Source organism: Micropterus salmoides, unplaced genomic scaffold, assembly GCF_014851395.1.
Source record: "Micropterus salmoides isolate LMB-PRFRI ecotype aquatic unplaced genomic scaffold, ASM1485139v1 Ms_hic_scaffold_14, whole genome shotgun sequence".
NCBI classification, from domain to species: domain Eukaryota; kingdom Metazoa; phylum Chordata; class Actinopteri; order Centrarchiformes; family Centrarchidae; genus Micropterus; species Micropterus salmoides.
Window position 1 is genome coordinate 31223020 of NW_024040485.1, and position 20873 is coordinate 31243892.

The 20873-nt window shown below is 41.4% G+C and overlaps 1 protein-coding gene across 7 annotated transcripts in view; it reads left to right on the forward strand.

Moving 5' to 3' along the window:
* The window catches only part of LOC119902689, a 73294-nt gene that overhangs the window by 45357 nt on the left and 7064 nt on the right, over positions 1–20873 (forward strand). For 4 of the 7 annotated variants that reach the window (XM_038719020.1, XM_038719021.1, XM_038719022.1 and 1 more), the window contains 2 exons: positions 15229–17235; positions 17658–17709. In XM_038719020.1, the coding sequence (XP_038574948.1) occupies positions 15229–17235; positions 17658–17709 (2059 nt within the window). Of the gene's footprint in view, positions 1–4188; positions 4334–12658; positions 12791–13942; positions 14055–14786; positions 14900–15228; positions 17236–17657; positions 17710–20873 lie in introns of those variants that run through there. The other 3 variants (XM_038719017.1, XM_038719016.1, XM_038719019.1) reach the window with 3 other exon arrangements.

The window sequence follows — 20873 nt, forward strand, 5'->3', positions numbered from 1 at the left end:
GCCAGAGACAGAATTGTTGTCAGGGTCAGATGTGACTGTGGTGAAGCTGGAAAAAGCAAGGAAGCATCTCTGTTAATGTCTGCACAACGACATTTAAACGTCTCACAGAACTCCTCAAAAGTAGAAGTGAAAGGATAAATTCTGAATCACCTTCAGTTTACAAACTGCCTCTGAAAGAAGAAGATACGGACATTGATGGATGTAAGATACAGTTTTGGAAAAAAAGCACGAGGAAAAATCGCACAATAATGTTTTTGGAGTGTCCGGATCTGGAAAGGCGACTCTGATCAATGGACTGATCAACTACATTCTAGGTGTCGAATGGGAGGATTCATATCGGTTTAAGTTAATTGATGAGGGTCAGTCGACGTCACAGGCTGAAAGTCAGACCTCTGAAGTCACTGTGTACAAAATCAACCACCAGGAGGGTTTTAAAACAGAATACCTCTGACCATTGTTGACACTCCAGAGTTTGGAGATCAGAGGCTTAATAAGAGATGAGAGCCTCACAGAACAGCTGTGTAATCTCTTCTCTGCTGAGCTTGGTGTCAGTGAAATTGACGCTGTGTGTTTGTAGCTCAGGCTTCTTTAGCTCGACTCACGCCAACACAGAAATAGTGTTTGACTCCATACTCTCAATCTTTGGCAAAGATGTGGCAGAAAACATCAGGGTTCTGGTGACATTCGCAGACGGCCAGCCACCAGTTCTAGAGGCAATCAATGCTTCAGGTGTCCCATGTCCTAAAACAAGAGACGGGCTGCCAGTTCACTTCAAATTCAATACTCAGCTTTGTTTGCAGACAACAAATCATCTGCAGCAGGCAGCATGAGTGGGGATGAGATGTGAAGATGGAGGCTTGATCAGATGTGTTGGAACATGGGGACAAAAAGCATGAAGAGGTTCTTTGCTGCTTTGAATCAAATAGAAACCAAAAGCTTGACGATGACGAAGGAGGTCCTCAGAGAAAGACAGCAGCTCAAAAATTCAGTGAAAACTTGCTGAAGCAGTTCAAACTTGGTTTAAACAAACCTGAGAAGAATCAAGAGGCAAGCCTGAAGAAAAACAAGGGCTTTTGGGAATCTCTTTTAGAAGTAGGGTATGAATGTGCACTTGTGCTTGCTGATGTACGGAATCTGATAGACAGCACTGCAAAGTGTTTAAACAGACTTAAAGAGATAGCACTGAAACCAGATCCTCCGTGCACTCCAGAGTACATCGACAAGCTGATTGAGAGGGAGAAATCGGAGGCCAAGCCAGGCTGGAAGCAACGAGTTCAGATCCTGAAAGTAGTGAGTGGAGTGAAAGAACAAGACGACGATGATAATGATGATGAAGATGATGTTAATAATGAAGAAGATAATGATGAAGAAGATGATGTTAATGATGAGAAGATGAAAATATTAATAATGAAGAAGATATTTATAAAAATGATGATGATGTCAGCATCTTGAATATGGTGACATCATGTTTTTTATTAGAGAATGCACAAGATGAAGAACTTGATGTTAGTGGAATCTTCTTGTTGAAGAAGATAATGATGAAGATGATTATGTCAGTACCGTGAAGATGGTGACATCATGTTTCTTTTATCAGAGAAAGTACATGATAAAGAACTTGATGTTGGTGCAATCCTCTTGTTGAAGAAGAAGATGATAATGTTTGGATTTAGGAGGATTTATTGACAGAAATGCAATATAATATCCATAACTATGTTTTCAGTGGTGTATAAAGACCTTACATAATAAACCGTTATGTTTTTATTACCTTAGAATGAGACATTTCTATCTACAGACACAGCGGGTCCTCTTACATGGACGCTGTCTTGTTTCTACAGTAGCCTGAACAGACAAACGGCTCTACGGAGCGTGTTTCGTCACTTTGTTTAATACATACAAAGAAAGGAAGAAGAAGAAGTAATAGTAGTAGTAGTAAAGCGCTCAGAGATAACTGTTGTTGTGATTTGGCGCTATGTAAATAAATTGAACTGAAATTGTTAGAGCCGCTGGTAGCAGCCGTGTGTTTTGGTTGCTGTCCATGTGTTTTCCCAGTATGCTAAGCAGGTTGTGCAATCCCCGGCTGAGGATTGGCTGGTTTCGGTGAGGAACCGTTAGTATGTATATTGTTTGCTGGTTGCAGCAGCTTCACTTCTGTGGCCTGTTTGTGTTTGTTACTGTTATTACTGAGAGTCAGTATTTATTTTGTTGAGAGTAGTCTTTGTGTTAGCTGTTTAGCTAAAGACTCTGTTGCAGCAGTTTATTTCACTACTGAGAGTCAGTAAGTGTTTATGTTGTTGTGTTTATTTTTGTTAAGAGACACCCTTGAGTTAGTTTGTGTTTAACCGTGTGTCTGCAGAGTTGGGCTAGGTTTTAGAGTAAGTACTTTTTGAGTTAGTAATCCCTGTTTTGGAGGGATCTCTTTTTGTTATCTTGAGTTTATGTTATCACAGCACCCACTTGCCCAACTTTAGTTTGTTAAAACCTTAAACTTTTCCACCATACCAAGTGCATCTGGTTTATGCATACGTCCCCTTTCCCCTAGTGAGCTGGGACGTAACAAAATTGAATAGTAGTGGTAGTAGTAGTATTATTTGGACAAATGGAACACCGCATGTATTATTTAGCACACGAGCCGACAGAGCTTGTCACCACTGTAGCTCCTCCTTTGAGCTTACAAAGGGAGGGGTGAGCGGTGACTGAGCCGTTGGTTGCAATTCACAACCCTCACCACTAGATGCCACTAAAACTTACACAGTGAACCTTTCTGCCCTGCTGGGGAAATGTTTCACTCCTCTCCAGCTACCAGTCCACACTCCGTACTGACTTCATACTGGACTTCAAACAGCATCCCTCCAGTTCCCAAGCTAAGGGACCCCACGGACCCCAAAAGCTGAGTACATGGCTAACACAGGAGTGGAACTTCTCCAGCTTCCATAGTGATCAGGAAGATTTTTGTGACACAGATAAAAAAGAACCAAACAGGACAGAGAGTGATGTACTGAGACAGAGTCTCCATACTGAGACACCGACACTTCAGTTATTCTGACCAACAAAAGTAGAAATGTGTTCGACATAAAGAGAGAAGCTGCTAACTCGTTTGTACAAACGTATTCCAGCAGGAGTTATCTGCAGAAAATCTCAGATTTTCCATGTGTGCTGATAAATGTTTGAGTGTGCTGGAAGCATTAACTGGACAACTTCCTGCCACCATTAACACCAGTGTCACAGTTTAAACCTGCAGCTTTATTAACTCAGCAAACCTGAACACTGAGAATTAAATAGTATTCATATTTTATCTATTTTTTCAATCTAAAAATAACTGCTCATAAAAAGCATTTAGATATATAGATTTACATTGTTCAGTACAGCTTTGTAAACAGGAATATCAGCTTCTTGCTCAGATTTAAAGTTTTACTGGGATGGTTGATTTGACCTTTCTGCATTCTGATATGTATCATTTACTTTGTGTACTTATATTCATCTTACTGTCCACTATGTGTACCAGTGTTTCAGCTATAATGAACATCTGTGAGATAGTTTTATCTTCTGCCTACTGTTCCTGTGAGAACTATCATAGTATTAAGGTATCAAGGCTGAGAACAGCTTTCTCGTAGACTCCACAGTTATCTCCTGCATTAAATCCCTGAGTTATCCTTTCCTCTGGACCAGAGTATGTGTATAAATAAATAAATGTTATTATTCGAAGTGTTGTCTGTCGTCCTCTGATGTGTCAGAGTCGCCTTCTTTACCTTCTGCAGCTTCGTTTTCTCTTTCAGGTCAGATGTTACACTGCTGACATCCACTTTATCCATCATGCAGCAGTGCTGGGAAGTAACTAAGTACATTTACTGCACTGAAGTACAGTTTTGAGGTCCTTTTACTTTACTTTTTTTCCATTTTATGTTACTTTGTGTGTAGTTTTTAGCTTTAGTTACAATTTACTTTACAGATTGAGAAGATATATAAAAACATATTTTTAAAGATTAAACCAAATCCAACTTTTTTGACTTGTGGCCTCTCACAAAATTCAGTGTCTGTTTGAGGCCCCAGGGGGACGGTTGCAGCTCTCCTTCCTGCAGTTGTGGAGTGGATACAACAATCAGTAATAAGGCTCAGTGTTTTTTTTTATTTCCCCCCCTTTGGTAACGTGTCTGAACACTGAGAGGTGGAGCAACACTGAAAGAGGAAAAATCACATTCCTCAATGAAAGTGAAAGTTAGTCTGAGAGACTGCAGAGCTGCAGTCGAGTCGAGTCTCTCTGTTTCTCTCTGTTTGAAAATTCAACTGAATCAACAGGTTTTCCTCAACAAAACATCAGAATCTCTGACAAACACCGGTGAGTACAAATTCAATAAAAACTAGAATCTGACTTTGTTACATCTAAAAATATTACACCAGATAAAAATGTGTCATTTTTAATTAAACAACATTTATAGATAATATAGAAACAATATAACAGATAAAAACCAAACCAAAGTGACTGAAGTCACAGTGAGCCTTAGTTTAAGATGGTTAATCCGCTTTCTTCGACCTGTTTCCTGTTACTTTGATTTGTATTTAGTGACTGATTTTAATGAGTTGAAAATATGCTTTAAAGGAGCGTTTGTCTGTTTAAGATAAAAAAAACAACTGTTGTTTATGTCTGAAATAAACTGAGCAACAAGTAATTAAAATAAGAAGAAAACCCATTTGCAAACAACAGGCCCACCATTGGTGAAGTGTCTGGACACTGAAAGGTGCAGAAACACTGAACACATTCCTCAGTGAAAACGTGTTTGAAAGTTTGTCTGTCAGACTGCAGAGCTGCAGTCAAGCACAGTTTCTCTGTTTCTCTCTGACACTACTGCCCTAGAAAGACTAAATGCAGAAACTGTCAAAGTAAGTAGCTGCATTTAAAACATTTAAGTATCAAAAGTAAAATGTATTATTGGTCATGAGGGGTGGTGATGGAACAGTGGATAAGTGTTATATAATAGCAACAATCATAATGTATTTGATCAATACATTAATGTATTCAGGCAATTCAGTATTCTGTTGCTTGGCTGTGTGAAGCTGTTGGCTACTCATTTGGAATCTTGCTTGTGAAACAAAAAGTAAAAGTATTTAAAGAAATGTATAGAATTATGCCTGCAGCCCCTGCCCACCAAAATGTCGTCCTTGCGTCGGTCTACAGGTCACACTTTTTCTGAGAAATCAGCCTGACTCTCTTCTGCTTCTACTTCTGTCAATGAATAAAGATCAGATGTTGTTTTTTCCTCAGACACAAAAGCAGAAACCACAGAACAGCCTCAGAGGATCAGAAACGTTTCTACTGTAAGCATCCTGATGCTGTTTTGAAACTGAAGATTTTACAGAAGAAAGTCATACGTGCCATATCATGGTCCAAAGTAAATGACTGTATTCTGATTTACTTTCCCTGCAATAAATACAAGACCAGAAAAAAGCTCTTAGAAAGGGCAGACGTAAACTTGTATATATTTTTGTAGTTTTTTAGTTGGTTTCAGTTTAAGTTGTTTTAGCTTTTAGTGTCTTAGGGTCATTGCTTAGTCTGAGGTGGGTTGTTACAGTATAATATGTGCACAAATGTAGACGTGTTAGTAAATTTATATATTAAATACTATCTGCTTATTGTCTGGCCCCTTTTCTCAAGCTTCGGAGAGCTCATCAGGGTGTCCCATTTCACATATCTCCATTATGTCATGTGATTTACTTGTATTTTAACTGGCCGTCTTACTTGTATTAGGATAGAGAGGCCCAACTTTGGAAATTGTTTTAAATCTTTTTAATAATGCAAGAGATGGAATATTTTGTCACCCAGATGTTTAGAGAGTCTTTGAGAATTCAGATCTCATATCTTCAAAACAGCGGAAAGCAAAGTTTAACAACATATTTGTTTTTTTAGAAAATCAGACACTTAGCTCTGTGAGTTGAATGTACCATACATGGGGCTAGACCACGATCCAGCTAACTAAATCGTCGTTTGTAGGTTTAGGCTGAACAACTTGTTGGTACAGATACATTCGAATCCAGCTTTTATTGAATTGACATATCCAGCCTCAACAATCAGACCAAGCTAACACACATATGAACAATACTAATAATAATATGTTTATTTGTTAAGCACTTTTCAGTAAATTTACATTTATTAATTTAGTGGACGCTTTTATCTAAAGCGAATTACAATTGCTATACATGTCAGAGGTCGCACGCCTCTGGAGCAACGAGGGGTTGAGTGTCTTGCTCAGGGACACATTGGTGTCTCACAGTGGATTTGAAGCCGAGTCTGTCACACCAGAGGCATGTGTCTTATCCACTGCTCCATCACCAGCCTGTTTTGAAAAGTGTGTTTTTATCTATGTTTATAAGAAAATACAGTAGCTGTGGATTGTTAATGTTAATTCATTTAACAGTTTAAGCACCTTGAAAGCAAAGTCATCTTAGGACCTCGAGACGAAGCCTTGTACATAAAGGCTTTACTTATGAAACAATAGCAGTATTGTGTCCACTAATTATGTCTCCAAAGGAAAGCTTGAACAGAACAAAGCAAGGATGTATCAAGACGTGTATCAGATGTGCGGACACACCCCTCTTATCTATGTTCTTTCCACACAAACAGTTTTCTGTTCTAGTTACTTATTAAAGGTGATTACACTGCATGACCTGAGATTAAAGGAAGAAACACTTTGTGCACAGGCTACAGTCACAAATGACAGAGCAGGCTGAAAGAGGGACAAAGGTCATAGGTCCATGATGCTTATTCTGCCGCTCACAAAGCTTTAATGCTTCTCCATGGTTAAGTAGGCTACACAGATAAATTGTCTGTTTTAACTCTGTTTATTGTTGATACACGATCAGAAGTCTGCACAGGATGTTTTATTTTGAAAATCGTGCCAATCTTGTCTCATGTTGTAATGCTCCATGACATGTTTTATCTATTACACAATAGATTTCCAAGAGCAAATGTTCTTAATAAGAAGTTCGTTATCTCTCCCTTAAACAGCCTCACTCGATTCGTCAACAATGAAATTTCACGTCAACAAATTTTTATCGTCGATTACGTCAACTAATCCTTGCAGCCCTATTCGTTTCCTCAGTAAACACTTTCCTGATGAGTTTCTGGTCTCAGTCGCTAGTTTCAAGTCTTCTTCAACACAGCATGATGTTCATTTAGTAAATTATGGTCCCATTTAGAGGAACAGAGACCAGGAAGCAGGGGAGGCTTTAGGGCGGGACAATGTTGTGATTGACAAGTTGCTACCATGGCAACCTGTCAGGCGTGGAAATGCGTATCCCTCCCCAGTTCCCCCCTCTCATCCAAATATGGTCACTTCTGGTTCCAAAACAACTGGTGACAACCAATCGGTACGTCTCGAGGTTTGGAAATTTGTTGTTGTTGTTTTTTTTCACCAGATTTTGAACAACTCTCACCTGATGGACACAAACTTTGTGTTAAGTCCTGCCCCCTTACTCTGCCTGTGATTGGCTAACCCTAACCCTTGAAAAAATGTACGCCTTCAAAACGCCAGTCCACAGACCAGTGGGTGACATCATGGTGGCTACGTCCACTTCTTTTATACAGTCTATGTTAGCGGCTCTGTCCTGATCTTTAATGGGTTTAGGGAAGTGACTCCTTCCTGCTTTCTTACAGTGCAGACGCTGCTTGCTCTTGCCTCTCCTTGCATTCTTTTGCTTAAACTCTCTTTTTTGTTTTTCGTGCTAGAAATCAGCAGCTCTTGGATACTTTTAAATCACTGGGACTGTCAGATAAAGTTGGCTCTTGCCATACTTTAAAACCTTTTATGATCTTAGTGCTACGCGAGTGCGGCCTATCAATAGCACTAGCCTGTACTGCAGTGACTGGAGTTATAGCTAATGCTAATTAGCAACAAGATGCCCCCCTTCTCCACGGACGACTTCTACAAACTTCTACAGAAAATTGCAGTGCTGGAAACCAAGATCCACAGGTTGGAAGTGAATGTGGAAGTGAATGGACTATGAGGGAATGACACCACTTTACCGTGGACCTAAAACAGTGGACAAGAGCATGCTAACACACAGCTAATTAGCACCAACAAGGCTACCAAGAAGCAGGAGGCCTGTGTACGGGGTAATAAATCTGAAAGTGGGAGTCCTCCCTGGAACTCGAGAGAACCAGTAACAGGCAGAACCCAGCGCCCTGAGATTTGTGATGCGACTGGCTGGCCTGCATTATCATCCAGGCAGAACGCCTCTTCAACCCCTGTTCTTGGTAGGACACAGCTGTGGACAGCTGCGAAAGGGAGAGTTAGCAACAAACCTCCCCAACAACCGAGTGTGCAACAGCAGAACAGATTTTCACCACTACTGCAGGAACCTGGATCTCTGTCTGATGACCTGGATAACATCCTGTCCTCACACAGAAGGGTAAGGACTGAGAGCAAATCAGAAAGTAAAAGGCTGCAGGGAAAGCTAACGACTGGGCCTCAAACTCTGATTGTGGGTGACTCTGCCGTAAACGATGTAAGAAGCATGTGCAGTAAGAACACCAAATACTCTGCTTTCCGAAGGATACGGTGTCTGACTTGGCAGAAAGAATCCTGCATATCGTGGCTGAACATCCTGCTGTGAAAAACATCATACTGCACATCGGGACCAATGATGTTGTGAAACAGTCTGAAGTGTTGAAAGAGGATTTTAATAATCTGTTGAACACAGTCAGCTCTCTGAATGCTGAGGTGTTTATCAGTGGCCCTATACCGCCAACCGAAGAGGAGCTGAGAGATTCAGCAGATTGATGGCTTGAACACGTGGCTCTCAACAGCATGTACTGTCCATTCAGTGCATTTCATCGAAAACTTTCACTTTCTGTGGGACCGCAGGCATCTTTTTAAGGCAGATAGACTTCGCCTTAACAAGTCAGGAGTAAAATTGTTCAGCTCCAAACTGTTTTACTTTCTGCATCACTCATCTGTTCCCTCTGCCAAGGACAAGAGACAAGAGGAATCTAAACAAGAAGAAGACACAACACAACACGCCAGAAACCTTGAAGGAGAGCCACCTCAGCCCCCGCCGGAAGAGAGCTCTGATCACTGGAGACATCTGAGCCAAGAGGAAGAGTCTCCACCTCCCTCACTGAAAACCGACAGTGAGGATTCAACATCTCTACCCCCCAATCCCCACCTTCAGACAGACTTTCTCCCTCTCCCCCCTGTTGGACTTCACTGATCACATGGAAGACCTGGTTAGAGCTGGGACCAAATTTACTCCCCGCACCTTCCCTCGCTCCACTCCCATTTTCTCTACCCTAAACCCCCCTCACCGTCCACCTCCACCTCTGGTTCTAAGTCCTCCAGGTTTGACACATCTGTCAAAAGTACAGCGCCCAACCCGTCCTCCCGCTCCACAATGGCGAAAAAGCCCAGTAAGCTCTGTCTGATATGTGCTGGGTCCAGGCTACAAGGAAAATAGCACTCATGACTCTTCCCAGGACAAGCCGGGGCCCAGTGTGCAGGTAGTCTTCTCCATCCCTGTCTTGACAGGTAACAGAAAAAGCACGGTGAATGTGTTAAGAAACAGGAAGCACTCAACATATCCTGCACATTTAGTATTAATTCCTCGTCAGCCGCAGCCTGTCAAAAAGTGGGCCAGATAACGTTTTTAACACACTAAAATTAGCTTTGTTAAACGTTAGGTCTTTGGCAGGAAAAACATTTTAAATCAATGATTTTATAATAACTCACAATCTTAATTTCATGTTTTTAACTTAAACTTGGTTGGACCAAGATAACAGTGCAGCTGTCCTTATCGAGTCTACCCCTCCCAACTTCAGTTTTATAGTGAAGCTAGAGTCCATAAGAGGGGAGGTGGAGTTGCCATTTAGTTTAATGACTCCCTCCAATGCAAAAAGATGTCTTATGGGAATTTTGATTCTTTTGAATATGTGGCTCTAAAGCTGAATTCCTCTTCTCGAGCAATTTTTCTAAATATCTACAGGCCCCCTAAATACTGTGCAAACTTTTTTTGATGAATTTGGTGAACTGCTGTCTATAATCTGTATTGACTTTGACTGTGTGGTTATTGTTGGGGATTTTAACATCCATGTTGACAACCCCCAGGACAGAGGGACTAAAGAACTACATGTGACGAGGCACACACACAATAAGGGGCACACTTTGGACTTGGTCATCTCCAAGGGTCTGGACATTTCCAAGGTTGTGGTGACTGATGTTGCTCTCTCTGATCATTCCTGTGTTTTCTTTGAGAGTGCTGTCTGCGTGCACACAAATGTACAAACAGAGGTGATCACAAAACGGCATATCACTGAAAACACTTGTAGATGATTTCAATTCTAAAATTACAAATGTTATTGATGCCATTGCACCAGCCAAGGTGAAGGTGGTCTCTGGTAAGAGAAGATCTCCATGGAGAAATGCCACGCTGGTTAGAAACTCAAAAAAGAGAGCGTCGAAAAGCTGAACGCAGGTGGCGGAAAACAAATCTCCAGGTTCATTATGACATCTATAAAGAGAGACTTCACATTTATAATTTAGAGCTGAGAAATGCAAGGCGGTCCTTCTTCTCTGACATCATCACCAAAAACATTAATAATGCACGTGCCCTGTTTGCTGCTGTGGACAGGCTAACCAACCCTCCTGTGTCTGTAGCCTCTGACCTTCTATCCACCAGGGCCTGCAATGAATTTGCTTCCTTCTTCACAGACAAAATTCAAAACAATGAGACAAGCAATCAGTGCCTCCATGTCAGTAACAGGATATGTCTTGTCCCTGTGTCCACTGAAAAACAATTCATATAGCATGAGACAATTTGATTCTATTAACCATAAAAACCTGGAGGACATAATACAACATCTGAAATCCTCCTCACGCTGCCTTGACATTCTGCCAACAGGTTTTTTCTAAAATGTTTCTAAATGCATGGTCTCAGATTTACTACAAATTGTCAACATGTCTCTCCTCTCAGGTTTTTTCCCACAGGCCCTGAAAACGGCAGTCATTACGCCACTCTTAAAAAAAGAGCAATCTAGACAGGTCACTAATGAGCAATTATAGGCCCATATCAAACTCCCCTGTTTTTCAACAGCTTAGTGCTTTCTTGGCACTAAATAACTGTTTTGATGTCTTCCAGTCAGGTTTTCGACCACACCACAGCACTGAGACGGCTTTTGTTAGGGTCTTCAATGACATCCATTTAAACACTGACAGTGGCAGAATTTCAGTCTTAGTATTATTGGATCTCAGTGCTGCATTCAACACGGTCGACCACAACATATTACTAGACAGACTTGAAAACTGTGTTGGACTTTCTGGCACAGTACTAAACTGGTTTGAATCCTATTTAAAGGACAGGGACTACTTTGTGTCTATAGGTAATCACACATCTGAGCTGACAAAAATACATGTGGAGTTCCCCAAGGCTCCATTTTGGGACCTCTTGTGTTTAACATTTACATGCTTCCACTGGCTCAGATTATGAAAAACAACAAAATATGTTACCATAATTATGCAGATGACACACAGATTTACATTTACCATTTCACCAGGGGACTATGATCCCATACAGGCGCTGAGTAACTGTATTGAGCAGGTCAATGATTAGATGTGCCAGAATTTGCTTCAGTTAAACAAGGATAAAACTGAAGTTATTGTTTTTGGAGCCAGGGAGAAACGATTGAAAGTCAGTGCTCGACTTCAATCTGTAATGTTAAGAACCACAAATCAAGCCAGAAATCTTGGTGTGGTTATGGACTCAGACCTGAATTTGAGGAGCCACATTAAGACAATTACAAAGTCAGCCTACTATCACCTGAAGAATATATCAAGGATTAAAGGACTTATGTCTCAGCAGGACCTGGAAAAGCTTATCCATGCATTTATCTTCAGTCGACTCGACTACTGTAACAGTGTCCTTACAGGGCTCCCTAAGAAATCCATTAGACAGCTGCAGCTGATACAGAAGGATGCTGCTTGAGTCCTCACTAAGACCAAAAAGGTGGATCACATCACTCCAGTTCTGATGTCTTTACATTGGCTTCCTGTATGTCAAAGAATTTATTTCAAAATCCTGCTGTTAGTTTATAAAGCACTAAATGGTTTAGGGCCAAAATACATTTCCGATCTTCTGCTTCGTTACGAACCATCCAGACCTCTCAGGTCGTCTGGGACCAGGTCTGCTTTCTGTCCCCAGAATCAAATCTAAACAAGGAGAAGCAGCGTTCAGTTATTATGCTCCGTATATCTGGAACAAACTCCCAGATAACTGCAGGTCTGCTGAAACAGTCAGTTCTTTTAAATTAAGGCTGAAGACTTTTCTTTTTCACTGCACTTACACTGCACTGTAACTTTTACTGTCCTGTTTTCTATTTCTTTGTTTTTAGCTTTTAATCATTGCTTTTTTCCATTTAACTCTTTTAACCCTGATTGTAACACTGTAACTTTTATTATATTTTATGTTGCTTTTAAACTTTTTTATATTTCCCTGTTGCTTCTATGTTTTATGTATAGCACTTTGAATTACCTTGTTGTTAAAATGTGTTATACAAATAAACTTGTCTTGCCTTGCCTTGCCTTACACTCCAGCATCCATAGCAATCATTACCTGCACAAACAGTGAAACACGTCAGTTACCTCTAAAAGCCTTTTCTCTTTGTCTCTTTGGCGATCAGTAGAATCCCTTCCGTGCTGCTGTTAGAACTCAACTGATGATGTGAATCAGCCTTCAGGCTCCATTGTTGGGACTTCAGTCTGCAGCTGCAGAAACAACTTCCAACCCCCTGAAATGTACTGAAACCAAACAGGTAGGTGTTCTGATTTAAAGCAGCAGTCGATAACAATTGAACATACAATGCAAAACGTTCCTCGCATCAGTCTGCTAAGCCCCGCCCACCAAACTCACAAAACTAACTGGGGGCCCACGGTCTTCATCGCCAAGACGTGTTCCATTTTGCTTTGATTCTCCTCAAAGACGCCCCCTCCGGCCTAGGGCTGAGTGTCGCAGGCTACAAGAGGCAGCTATCCAATGTCTAACGGGGTAAGAGCTAGTTCACCACTGCCTCCCCTCCCCCCTCAAAAGTTATTCCCCAAGCTATTATTACCAGCGCCATGGCATCGGACATTGTGAGCCAAAGTGTGAACTCATCTGTCTTTGTGAGACTGGAAAAATAGAGTTAACCGAGTTACCCAAAAGTTAGCTGGCTAACCCACTGATCCTGTGAGAGGACAATTATATTTAACCACATGGTACCTGCCACCTATTTCCACAAAAAACGCAAATAACATACCCAAAGTAAATCAGTAATAACTCCTCAACCATTAGGTATGGTGCATAATTCTGGTCTCCTTTGAAAGGTCAGAGGAATATGAATCAACTGAACCTATTTATTTTTCTATTAAAGAGTAAATGGAGATGCAATATAGGAAAATCTATTTTCATCCCCGCCTGGTAAAAAAGCTATATTTTTTATGCAATAAACCATCAAAATCATCATCCAACTCATTATAATGCAACTGAATATCTTCTAATATTTGATGAAAAGAAACTAATATGCAACAGTAATTACACAGTATTTTAAAAATATACCAGGCGAATGTTCATGTTTTGGCCATATTACTGTTTATATGTTCACTTTTATTGGGAGTTTTCTTCAAAACACTATTTCTCTCCATACAACCACATTCCAAATAACATAAAGCTTCTAAAACACTGCAATACTGATAAAAACAGTGAATATTGATCAACATTCCTATGACCGAAAGAACTCCCATGCTTTACAGGTGCACAAGTTGAAAACAGAACAGGGCAAGTAAATGGGCTCTTTCTCTTTGTATTGAAGAGACAAGTGGATTGGTATACTGCATGTCTGTGTAGCTCCTACGGGTCGGCCAGTAGAGGCCAATAAAGACCGCCTCCCCCAAAGTAACTCTTCTGCTCTCCTTCAATTTGATGACAGAAACGAAATTTAGCAGCTCACGGACCTCACCAAGATGGCGGCACGCGGCGTAGGGCTCTATTGACACAGAATAACAGCGGTTTTTGGACTGAAAACAGCGAAAACAACAAAAGTAAGTCAGCGGTTGTAACTGTAAATGTATATTGCTGCATTTGTTGTTGTTATTAGTTGGCTAATTACTTGAGTGATTTGAGCAGAACAGAGCAGAAGCTGAGCTTTCTTTAGAGTGGTCGGACTGCGGTGTGGGATGAGAGGAGAGGCACATGGAAAGCAACTTGAACATGAAATAAGTTTCATCCTCAAGTTGATATATAGAACTTGTGATCAAACAGCAGCTTATTTCCACCTCCAGCAGCTACAGAGTAACATGATGCTTCATGTGGAGTCATGTTTGTCTCTGATAGCTCTGTGTTCGGTCTCCAGCAGCTCCTGAGGGAAATATCTGGCTCTATCGCCGCTAAATGCTGCACTGTGTTCACCAGATGCTCTCTAACTGTGTCTATCTGCTGTTTGTTTCTATCTGCTGAAAGTCCCGATAAAGTTCCATAAAGCAGAGAAGTTGCAGATTCAGCTGATAATTCAGAGACACCGACACATTATTCCATTGTTTTCACATTATTATAAAAAATGCATTATAGTTGCTTTAAATGCAAAAACAATGTTTGTTGTTTTATATGAAAGTTTCCTTTAACTTAAAATTAAATGAGAGAAAAGGTCAAAATTAAAGTGAAAATGTGAGGGTGTCTGGACGTGATATTACCAAATATTTTAAATTCCTGATGTGGCCATCACACAGAGAAGTGTCAGAGAAATGAACTAACAAGCTGTTGTCCATTTTGTCCAGTTCAGACTGAGCGATGGACTCTGAAGCCGGCGGGACGATGGAGGTGGCGGCGCTCGGCCGGCCTTTCAGCCTCGGGATGTTGTACGACTGCCGCAAAGACTCTCTCGTCCCTGGTAAGGATTCACATGTGAAGATACTTAAAACTTTCAGGATTTAAAGCCACATTCAACAAAATTTTCATCTCAGATCGTTTGATCACTTTTGCTTCATTTTAATTATCTGAAAATCATGTGTCTCTTGTTCTGATAGAGATTACCAACATGTTTTGTTTTAAAGCATGTCAGGAAGAAGCTATTTTAATTTGTGAATTGATCCTCTTTATAACACAGAAGAAGTTCTTATAGAAAAGCCAAAGTAGTGTTTCTCTGATTTTGTGTCTAAAAGCTATGCCTTACTATCATGCAATAAAAGGCAGTTTGACTTCTCCTCTTCTTTTTGGCAGGCATTACGCTGTGGGACCGCAATGACCTGGAAAAAGATAAAGGAGAAAGACCAAAACCGAACACTGACTTTGAGATTGTTGCATCTGAATCAATTGAGGACAAATCTTCAGCTCTAAATGTTGAAGCTTCCCTGAAGGCAAGTTTCTTGAGTGGACTGGTTGAGGTTGATGGATCGGCCAAATACCTGAACGACAGTAAGATTTCCAAAAATCAGGCCAGAGTAACTCTGAAGTACAAGGCTACCACAAAGTTCCAGGAACTGTCAATGGATCACCTTGGAAGAGAGAATATGAAGCATTCATATGTCTTTGGTAAAGGATTAGCAACACATGTAGTCACAGCCATTCTTTATGGGGCACAAGCCTTCTTTGTCTTTGACCGTGAGGTGTCTAAAAAAGAAGATCATCAAGACATTGAGGGGAACTTGAAGGTGATGATCAAGAAGTTTCCCAGCCTTGCAATAGAGGGTGAAGGTTCCCTGAAACTGGAAGACAAGGACAGAGCAAATGTTGAGAAATTCTCGTGCAGATTCTTTGGAGACTTTGCTCTTGAAAAAAGTCCTGTGTCCTTTCAGGATGCAGTAGAAGTCTACCAAAGCCTGCCAAGATTACTGGGAGCCAACGGAGAAAAGGCTGTACCAATGAAAGTCTGGCTGTTGCCACTGACAAGTTTAGATTCTTCTGCTGCAAAACTGGTCCGTCAGATAAGTATAGGATTAGTTCAGGAATCACAGAGAGTCCTGGAGGACTTCAGTGAGCTGGAAATGAGGTGCAATGACACAATGAGAACCACCACCGCACAGCAGTTCCCACAGATTGGCAAAAAGATTAAAAGCTTTAAAGAGATGTGCTCTGAGTTCAAGCTGGGATTCCAACAAAATCTGGCAAAGAAACTTCCATCAATCCGAGGAGGAGGAGAAGAGGAGGCTGTGCTCGCAGAGATCCTGAAGAAGAGACATTCTTCTCCTTTCAACAGCAAAGACCTGAACGAGTGGTTGGACTGTAAAGAGAGAGAAGTCTACACCTTAATGTCTTTAACCAACATGATGAAAAACACCAAGATCGTCCCCTCTCAGAATGTTCTTAGTGAAGAAACCCTCAGTGCAGAGCATGCTGTGTGTTTTGTTTTCACCTCCCTGGGAAGTGCTGAACCGTACCTCTCAGCTTTATCTAACTACTTAAAACAAACACCCGAAGCAGACGACCCTCAAGATGTAGAGAAGGAACAATGGTTCACCTCAAAAGAAATAACAGATGCAATGAGGAATAAAGCAAAGCTCTTCAGTGACTTTGCAGAGGCCAACAAGGAGAACAAGAACATAAAGTTCCTGACAGTGGGATTAACAAATGAGACACAGAAAGGTTCAAGCATCTACCTTTATGAAGACGGCTTTTCTGTCAATGAGAACTTTGAGCCGCCTTCAAAGCCTGAAACAGTAACAGCAAGTGACATAAAGCACAACAGTGTGACACTGAAGATTTCTGCGCCCAGATTTGGAGCAGAGAACATCACCTCCTACTCTGTAGAGTACTGTGTCAGAGGAGAGGATGGATGGCAACAAGAGACAGCATCAAAAGCTGGAGAAGTCACAGTGAGCCATCTGAGTCCTAACACAGAGTATATGTTCAGATGCAGAGCAGTGACCTCAGCAGGTGTTGGGCCGGCCAATGAAGCCAGTGGTTCCATTAAAACCTTACCTTGCAGCCCTCCTGGAGAACTTCAGGTTGAACCAAACTCAAGTGAGATCTCAGTCAGCTGGGAGAAACCTGCTGAGCTTGGACAAGATGTCCAGATTTTGAGCTACATCGTGGAGTACGCCAAAACAGACAACGGGGTGAAAGAGGAAGATCTCCAATGGAAGCAAATGATGTCGAGAGCTGAAAAGGCGATCATTTCAGGGCTTCAGCCAGAGACAGAATATGTTGTCAGGGTCAGATGTGACTGTGGTAAAGCTGGAAGAAGCAAGGAGAGCATCTCTGTTAATGTCTGCACAACGACATTTACAGGTAAAAGGGTTCTTTTTCATTTATACAGTGCAATGCAAATTTTACAGAGATGTAATGTAGTGGTAATAACATAAGTATTGGTAGACTAGGATGGCGCAGATCCAGACAGATCCAGAGCTGAGTTTTTAATATGTTTTAATGGGATAACAACACAGTCATTGTTTTGGATTTACAACTCCAATGGGATGATAATATTGCTCTGTATCTGCTGAATGCAATGAGCAGCTCTCTGATCTCATAACAACTTTTTGTTTGATGATATGTCAATGATTTGTTAACAGCTTGTTCTCCTGAAACATTGTTGCCAGAATAGTATTATTACTTTCTGCAACTTCTTATGAAGTAAATGGTTTATTCTGTGAACTTGGAATGTATACATTACCAGTTAACTGACCATGATCATTTAATTTATCTTCTTTTAGGGGAAAGCGTACGTTGTTCCAGACTTGAAGTCCGTGGGGCAGTTACTGACAAGTACGTACTTTACTTCTGCTTTTCTGTTCTTTTGTCTGTGTATTATTTTCTTTTATTTTGGAAAAAGAAAAGAGTCAGCTATTCAGTTTGTCATTTTCTATTTTACAGTATGCAAATTCACACTGCAAATTTCCTCTTCTCATTGCATGTCCACAATTGTGCAGGAAAATCAATTAAAGCGGCAATAAGTAGTTTTCAGCAGCCATTAGCAATGTAGTTTGAAGATTGTAACCAGGTGTGTGCTCGTACGCGTTCTTGAACTCATGAGTCAGCATAATCCGAAACACAACCTGCTTTCATACAGAGATTCCACAATAAAGGAAACAACAAACATCTCCATATTCACCCCTGTCATTAGACATGAGACTCAGACTGCGTGTCCAGCTTGGCAGGACCAGTACTGTAGGTAAGGGCTAATTAAATCTAATGCCTTATTAAATTATTATGGTAATAATTCACCCTTTAAGGAGGGGGAATTCAGAACAATTTCCAGCAATGTCCAAGCCTAGCATAACGTGGATTACAGGGTCAAAATATTTGATCCAATACTGTAGATATCAAGCAGATGTCTGGATCTACAGTAGCTTCCAAACAGTAACATGGATGACCAAGTGATCAACACCATGGTCAGTCATCAAATCGTCAGACTATAGGGGAAAAAATATTTGCTTTACAAGGAAAAATCATTTTGTTTAGACCAGGGTAACCGCAGAGTCATAAAAGTATTTAAAAAGTCTTCAATTTAATATTCTAAAAATAAGGCATTAAAAGCATTAAAGTATTAAATTTCATTTAAAAAAAGGTCTTGAAAAGTTTGTTGTCCTTTCATTTAAATAAATGCTGTAACGTTATAAATAAATGTGTGTGACTCAGAGATGGGGACTCGAGTTAGAGACCCGGACTCGAGTGCGACTTAAGTCACACACAGTGACTTCAGACATGTCTTCAGACTCGTCCTCAAAAGCCTTCAGACTCGACTCGGACTCGAGGTGCCGGACTCGTGAACTCGCTTGCCGTTATTCCCCTCCCTCTGTTACCTATAACCTGCCTAGGTAACACGAAACATCTGCTGCGCGCGGCCGTACGTGAGAGAGGACAACAAACACTGGCGGCTGCTGAGCCATTCATCATAAACTTTGGCTTTAAAACTTCATAAAACAAGACCCAAACAAAGAAGCGCTGAACACAAATAGGTCAGTAACCTGTGGTGAGAAAACATGTTTAGCTCAGCATTGGCCATCTAAAGTTAGCTTGCTTCTTTCTTCAGCTACGACCTACAAGAGGTTTACACTGATTGTCGTTCGTTCTGAAAAGATGAATGAGGCGCTCGAAAGACTTCATAACCACAGAGGTCAGGGCGACGGGTCTGTAGTCGTTTAGTCCTGTGGTCCTTGCTTTTTTGGGGACAGGGATGATGGTGGAGGCTTTGAAGTAGGCTGGCACATGGCATCTCCAGTGAGGTGTTAAAAATGTCTGTCAACATCGGAGAGAGCTGATCAGCACAGTGCTTCAGGATGGATGGGGAGACAGAGTCCGGCCCAGCTGCTTTGCGGGTTTTCTGCCTCCTGAACAGTCTGTTGACGTCCCTCTCCAGGATGGTAAGAGAGGGGGATAAGATGGTGGACTGTGGCCGATCAGCGGTGTGACGGGTGATGGTGTCAGGTCTGTCCCATTGTCTTTCAAAGCGACAGTAAAACTGGTTCAGCTCATTGGCAAGGCGCGAGTCATTTAGGTTTGTAGCTGGTGATCTGTCTGAATCCTCTCCAGACAGAAGCAGAGTCATTCCTTGAGAACTGTTGTTGTAGTCTCTCTGCATACAGCTGTTTAGCATTCGCACCGCCTTGCTAAACCTGTACTTTGACTCCTTAAACCTGGCCTGGTCGCCACTTTTCCAACCTCAGCTGTCTGAGTTTATTTGTGAACCCAGGGTGTGTTCCCCTCTCTGGTTGGACACTTTATAAACTGTCTGTATTTGGGGAGTTCTTGGCTGAGGTTTCCTTTGTTAAAGTCACTAAGAACAATAACAAGGGAGTCTGGGTTTGTCTGCTCCACACACAGTATCTGTTCGGCCAGCATGCGCTGTGCGTCGTGCACGTTGGCGTGCGGCAGAACGTAAACACCGACCAGAATGAATGAAGCAAACTCATGGGGGGAGTAAAACGGTTTACAGTTAATGATAAGAAATTCCAGATTAGGAGAACAGTGCTGCTGAATCACTGTCAAGTCGGTACACCATTGTTCAATATCAATTTTATTTATATAGCACACTTAAGACCAAGGTGCTTCACAGGTTAAATACAACAACAAGACACTACTCACACAGTAAAAGTACAGCAATAAAACATTTAAATATACAGTATACAATATATAGTGATATTAAAATTGCCAGGAATAATAACAGACTTAACACGAAGGAAATGCCAAAGAAGAGATGTGTTTTTAACAGTGATTTTGTTAATATAAAAACAGACACCTCCACCTTTTGTTTTGCCGGAGAGTTCTGAGTCACGATCCGCTCTGTAGAGTTGGAAGCCAGCGAGCTGCAGCGTGGAGTCCGGTATTGATCCACACAGCTAGGGCTCCGTGAAGGTGTGCAGAGTCCCCGCCAGCGGAGGCGCAAGAGCGACCCGGCTCGTTTCCCTCTCTTACGGCGCTTCCTAGCCCGAACAACAGCGAGCGTGCTGTTCACCAAAATGTCCAATAATTCCACTGATGATGCCAGAAAAGTGGGAAATCCGCTGGAGTTGTTCCCCTGATTTTCATGAGCTCTTCTCTGGTGATAGAGCTCTGGGAATCACAGCCGAAAACTGCCTCGTCGGCACAGGCTTTTTCAGAAGAGGTTTAATGACAGCTACTTTAAAGTACTGTGGTACATAGCCTGTTGATAAAGATAGATTAATCATAGAGTAAAATATAGTACAGAAGTGCTGACTGTGCTATCATTTGTACAGGTCATCCGCTGTGACCTGGTGCTTGGAACCATCAAACCCAGAGGGAAAAATTTAAATAAATAATAAAATAGTGGTTGGTTTGTAGATTTGAGAATTCAAAATGGCTGGTGGTTTAACCTATGCAGCGACTCCGAGAAGGAGGAATAATAGGTTCTGGGGGCAGCTGCAGGCTGCACTCGACACAGACAAAACGCACAGTGAGGTTAATTCTTT